At 42.6% G+C, this 6,121-nt stretch overlaps 1 protein-coding gene across 7 annotated transcripts in view; it reads left to right on the forward strand.

The window, feature by feature from the left end:
• The window catches only part of ccdc88ab (coiled-coil and HOOK domain protein 88ab), a 65,824-nt gene that overhangs the window by 53,911 nt on the left and 5,792 nt on the right, over positions 1-6,121 (forward strand). For 4 of the 7 annotated variants that reach the window (XR_002759860.2, XR_002759861.2, XM_023394415.2 and 1 more), the window contains exons 30-34: positions 114-167; positions 1,846-1,923; positions 3,784-4,020; positions 4,175-4,228; positions 6,019-6,108. Coding sequence is in view for 5 of the 7 variants with exons in the window: in XM_023394415.2 (XP_023250183.1) it covers positions 114-167; positions 1,846-1,923; positions 3,784-4,020; positions 4,175-4,228; positions 6,019-6,108 (513 nt within the window). In the remaining 2 variants the exon portion in view is untranslated. Of the gene's footprint in view, positions 1-113; positions 168-1,845; positions 1,924-3,783; positions 4,021-4,174; positions 4,229-5,236; positions 5,324-6,018; positions 6,109-6,121 lie in introns of all 7 variants that reach the window. The other 3 variants (XM_087170442.1, XM_023394417.2, XM_023394416.2) reach the window with 3 other exon arrangements.

A 6,121-nucleotide genomic window follows, 5' to 3' on the forward strand; every position in this document is an offset into this window, starting at 1 on the left:
TGTGTGTGTGTGTGTGTGTGTGTGTGTGTTTGTGCGTGCCTGAGTGTGTGAATGGGCCTTTTCTCCCCTAACTGCTCCTTTATCTCTCTCTCTCTCTCTCTCTCTCTGCGAAGGGAGGAGAGGGCAGCAGTCCCATGCCCATGCCCATGGGCAGGGTTCCAGCAATGGTATGCTGCGGATGGGGAGGGTGGGCGGGGTTTGTGACCCGACTGTCGCGTCTCTCAGGGCATGTTTTCGTGAGTCCATTGTCCGTGTCACTCAGCTGTCGTAGAGGTTACGGTTGAGCTGTGCAGCACCACAAGGTTGACTCCCGACCGCAGACCAGTTCAAAAAGTAGATGCATTTCCTATGTTTAAAACAACAAATGGAACGCTTGATATAATATTCACCTTATGTATGGGGCTACTGAAGTGTAGTATAAGAATATTTTGAACGAGGTGCAGCTCACTTTTAACTCCATCCCCCAACAGGTCTAGGGCTCATTAGCTCTCAGTTACAGACATGTCAACCTGCTGATCTGTGCAGTTCACCTGTAAATAAGAAAGAAACGCCCTCTGACGTAGCATCATAGCTATTAAAAGGTGCAATGAATTGCAGCTCACTTCCAGTCAAGGCAATGTGTTAAATCCAGGTTGGTCATATTCACTTGTACTTATTTAAACTGTACATGGGCATGTAGGTTTATTCGTTAAAATAAGCATGTAGGTCTGTTTGCTTCAAGATGCATGTTTTACTGAGTAAAATCTATAAACTAGTCGCTTACGAGGTTGCCTTTAACAATCAGGTAGAAAAATGTACATTACAACAACTGAACCAAAGACAGTACATAGTCAAGTATGCATTGATGGCATTAGCAATTACTTATTTTTTCTGCTTCTTGGAAATGTCTGTACTGAATCATTGCAGTCGTCCCTGATGCTGTTAACCTGCCCTTTGACCTTTTCACTCTCCTGATTGCACCCTTTAATACTCGTCGTCTTCTATGTCCCATCTAGGTGTGGTAATGTGTTGACACTTGTGTTGTTGTGTAATGTATGTAACGCTTTAAAATCAGTTGGTAATGTAAAATACAACACTCATGACCATTAACATGTGATTGTTTGTGTGTGGTGTCATGTGCTGATAGAATGTGTGCGATTGTGTGAGTGTGTATTTGCATAATGTGTTTATGTTGTTGTACTTGTTTGCATAATGTGTTTTTGTACAGAAGTCTGCCCTTTAAAAGAATTATTCAGGTTTTAAAGAAGTCTGTGGAAGAAGTCTATTTCAGCCCATTCAAAAAGCACTTAAACACATATTTTATTTAAAATGTAGAAACCTTAATTGTAATAATTAATTAACAAAGCTAGTAAAAACTGATGGGCTGAACACAATCTGTCTGGGAGGTTTAAAAAGCAAGAACATGTGCATAATCCTCCCACTATAAGCTTTACAATACAAAATATCTAAAACAGAAATAGTTTTCAGCTTCATTAAATTGTACTAGCTTTGCTAATATATTTCCATTAAATAACAAGAATGAATTGCATAAAAGTGGATGAAGTGCATTTGTATAGCCTGAAATGCAGTTCTATCAAAATCAAATAGACTTTGAAATAACATGATTCACCACTCTAAATCATATGTTGTAGTGTCTATTACATTGTCGTTGTCCAGTTGAGTGTCCAAGGGCTCAGCTCTCTCTCTGCATCTCTCCCCTGGCTCTCTTTGTGAAAACATTAACCACATCCTTCTGTTCTGCCCTCCTTTTTTCTTTTGTTTTCTTTTCCTCCACCTCCCTCGGGATTTTTCTGTCGCTCTCTCTCCCCTGTCTGTCTGTCCCTCTCTCTGGCTGCGCTCTGACAGCTATAAAAAGGTTGCCTTTCATGAGGAACAGATCCAAGGACAAAGACAAGGCCAAAGCCATCTACCGGCGCTCCATGTGTAAGACCTCCGATAGCCGCCCCGCTAGCCTTCCTCCGCCTGCTCTCCCTGTCATCGTCACGCTAGGAGAAACAAAGAAGGAACAGTCACTGATCTCGGGGAGGCTGCTGTGTGGGGGTGTGGCAGTGACAGTATGGCAGTTTCAGGTTTCAATCATAGCCCTGAAACCTACAATCATTCATTTGGGATTACTGTACATTTAACAGTTTATCAGAGTAGTGACATCTGATTCCTTTTAGAGATGTCTGCTAAAGATTTACAAAAAATTAAAGTTTAAATTTTGTTGCATAGTCACCGTACCCCCATGCTGCGTTTGGTGACATCAGTGACTTTTCCTTATAATTTGTTCCTAGTAACCCCTAACCCTTCCGTCCGTCACCTCCTCTGCCCTGCGTCTGCCTTCTCCACTCCCTCTGTAGAGTATCTACTCTTAGCTTTTATCAGCGTTCACCAGTGTAGTGTCACTTTATTTTCACTACTAACTGATGAATGGAGAACACAAACTTCACTAAATTTGTCTGAAAGCAAAGGTGTACAAATGAAAATGAATGACAGAAACATTTAGAACTAATTCAAAAACTGATGACAGTAGGACTTTTTTCTCTTTCTCTGTATCTCTGTCTCTTGTAGTGTCATGCAGTTTGATTTTCATTTATCTTAGTTCTGAGTGTCATCTCTATCAGAGCTCATATTTCAGTTTAGTGATTGTGGGAATCACTTATGCAACGGGCAACTTATCGGGCAGCTTTGTCATGTGGTCTGTAGTTTAATTTTATTTGTGTAAACTGAATGAAAGGCTCTATGTATGTGTGTGTGTGTGTGTGTGTGTATGTATGTATGTATGTTCGGGCAAGAGAGCGAGAGAGACTGCGGGTTTGCCTTTCATGCGCCTGTGCTGTGTTTGCTCCCATCTTTGATTACAGCATGACTTTAAAAATAAATAAATAAATAAAATCACCAACTGCCTGATCACCGCCGCTCACACTCACCATGGAGGACTTGAAATGGAGCCTTAACTCTCTCTGTCTCTCACTCTCTCTCACTCTCTCTTTTCCTCTGTCAGCGTGCTGCATTTCAGATCTTATTTTGCTGACATGGACTTGCCTCGCTCTGATTCTGGCTCTGATCTTTTGTGTACAGTGCTGCTGTTGCTGCAGCTCGGAGCAGCTCTGCATGCCCTCATGCTTCTCTACCATCGCGTACAGTTCAGTAAACTAAGTGCATAAAGACAGTGGCCTCTAATGGGTGACCTATCCGGCTGAGATGGTGCAGGAATGATGGAGGACAAACTGTGCACCTACTATCTTTATGCACTTAAGATAACAGTTGTTTGAATCTCTTTAATGACATTTTAAATAATACTGTCTGCCTGCATGTGCCGATTTTGTTGCATTGTACAAAATGAATTTGAGATAGACCTATTAGTAATTTTTAACAAGACCTCACCACAAGGGGCAATTCTCTGCTATATTGTCATGCTTACTATGAGAAATTAGGCTTTTCCTTAATGATGCTAATACATTAAGGCGCTGTGAACAAGAAAACGTTCGGAAACCTCTGACCACAGAGGTAGTCCACCAGTCTGAAACAACATTTAGCAACTTGTAGGACTCTGCAAGAATAAAGAAATTGTAGCTTACATCTGAGCAATTTTGCATCCCCAAGTGACTATGTCTAAAGGGATGCAAAATGTGTCTGACATTAAATTAAAGAAAATAGTTTTTATCTGAACCCTATGGATTTTTAAAATCATTTGGCTACAAAGTCTGGGTCATGCTTTGAGATGAGATAGGATGTAGTAAATTGCATAAATTGTTCCTGTCCTCATGTCCCTTTTCATTCCTCCGTCCGTCCACTCAGCCATGAATGACCTGCTTCAGACCATGGCAGTGGCAGGTGGTCCTGGGGCTCAATGGGCGTGCAGCATCGAGAATCTAGACGGCGCTGAGGCTGGAGATGCCGGCATGACGGGCAGCAGCAGGCGCAGCGGGCAGCGTATGAAGGAGCTCGCCTTGTCCACCAATGCTATTGACTGTGCTGCCCTCACCCTGCCCACAGCAGGGCACAGCAGAGCCAAGCTTCGGCTTCAGGTCAAAGGTCAGGGTGCTAATTTTATTTGTGTGAGGGTAGGAAAAATATTTTGCCCCTGTAAATGTTTGTAAATAGTAGTATTCATGTGAAGGTGGTGAAAATTTGTCAGATCATAATGCAAAAAGCAACTGTAGCATCAGCCTCCTCTCTCTCTCAACAGATAATGCCTCCTGTGAGGATGTTGCCGGCTCCTCAGATGACCCTAAGAGTCAAGGTAAGACTTGACATGACATCAAACTGTAGGTATGTCAAATGACAAGGAAAAGGCTTGGTAATCGCAACAGCTTTTCTACACCATCTGGGGATCTGTAGGCTTCTCAAACGAGGAATGAGAGAAGACTGAAAAGCCCCAAAAGAGCAGGTCACGTATTTAACAATCCCACTGCTAATCTTTGGGCTGCCTTCCTGCACTTCGATTAAGCCTGATCTACAGTTGGAAAAGCAATTTTAGCGGAGAGCAAAAGAGGGAGATCAGCCTCCATTGAAAGTAGGATTGACTCTATTCCAGGCTTTAGGGTGTTATCCAGGGCAGTTAATCTGCGGCCAGGCGACTATTCATCAGTTCTTTGCCACTCTAATGTAGATGACCCAGTTGTTAAACGGCCACAAAACTACTGACATACATTTCTAGCACTTGAGCTAGTTCTACAACTTAATGCCATCAGTTTTGATAAAATGTTATTTTTAATATTATTACTTTAAATGAATTTTGTATCCACCTACCCAAGACACATACTTATAGTCCCAAAAGAACATTAACCTGGTTCCACAGGACATTGGTGGGGCATTAGTGCCCAACCTGGACCTACTTGGCTGATGAGTTCCCAGAATGCACTCATAAAATCCAGCACATTGCTGTCAGACCCATTTCCCGGTACATCTCTACAATGGCTAGAGGAAACTACCTTCCGCTCTCACACACCGGACATTACTTATAGTGCATCAGCCATTAGGTCGCCATCTAGAGATGCTCCTATATGTAAAGTCATTAATGGCAGTTTCAGATACCTATTGATTTTTCAAGCAACTGGGCTTGGCTGCCACAACATTTTTTCAATTTAGTTTTGTGTTTCTGTCTTTCTATAAAACCATTAATGAATATTAAACTTTGCTTGTTTTGCATTGTGGGCAGCATTAATGAGTAGTGTGATATATTCTTCAAACATGTTATGCATCAGAACCAGGGTGTGTTGTATTGTTCATGTACTGTGTGTTTTATCAGGCCTGCAGGTGTATAGCAGTGCTTTGGCTCTGTATCCTTCCCCTGTAGAGCTGAGCATTATGTGCAGACTGCCCTGTAGCATCTGTAGTAAGTGACAACTACTTGGCACCGAATCTCACTCTGGGCCACAAACAATGGGCTGGTTTCCTAGACATAATAAGAATATTGATACCGATATGTGATTTGAAGGTTAATTTAAAATTCTAATTTGGTGTCATGTCCTGAAAACCAGATTGAAATGATTTCACGGTCCCTAGTTTCCAGCTGAAACTGTCCCTACGAACACAGGAAAGAGCAAGGTCACATTGTCACCGCTCCTTTTCTTTCCTTTCTTTTTCCTCCCTTTCACTTTTCTCCTTACTCTCTCTCCCCTTACTCAGTTTTGCACAGGATAAAAGGCATGCCAATTTTCTTTTATTACTAATTTACTTGCACTCTGTTGTCCCCTGTTATTCAGTATTGTCTCCATCAGTTTCCCTTTCTCCTGAAGGTGGATTGGTCCTTGGATGTAGGTGTCCTGGCCCTCTCCAACAATAGTTTGTGTTTACTAGCTGGACATATTGGGGATGCAGCCTGGCACTGAGCCACCCTTCCTGTCCCTCTGCCTGGCATGTGCCATCTGCTGCCCCAGCAGGATATGTGCTATCAGACTGTTACCGAGCGCCTACATGTTACTCTTTGTGTTAGTGCACGTTGGTGAGGATACATGTATGCGTATATATAAAACCTAACTGTGTGTGTATATGTGTGTGCATGTCTCTTCCCTCTTGTCCCTTACCCAGCCACCAGACCCTCCAGTCTCCATAGCAACAGGATCATCAGTAGTAATAGTAACAATAACTCCCACCTCACTTCTCCTCTGGAGGGCAAAGGTACGCACCCCCC

The sequence above is a fragment of the Seriola lalandi genome, unplaced genomic scaffold (assembly GCF_002814215.2).
Source record: "Seriola lalandi dorsalis isolate HSWRI2012SDOR001 ecotype SW California unplaced genomic scaffold, Sedor1 jcf7180002054948, whole genome shotgun sequence".
NCBI classification, from domain to species: domain Eukaryota; kingdom Metazoa; phylum Chordata; class Actinopteri; order Carangiformes; family Carangidae; genus Seriola; species Seriola lalandi.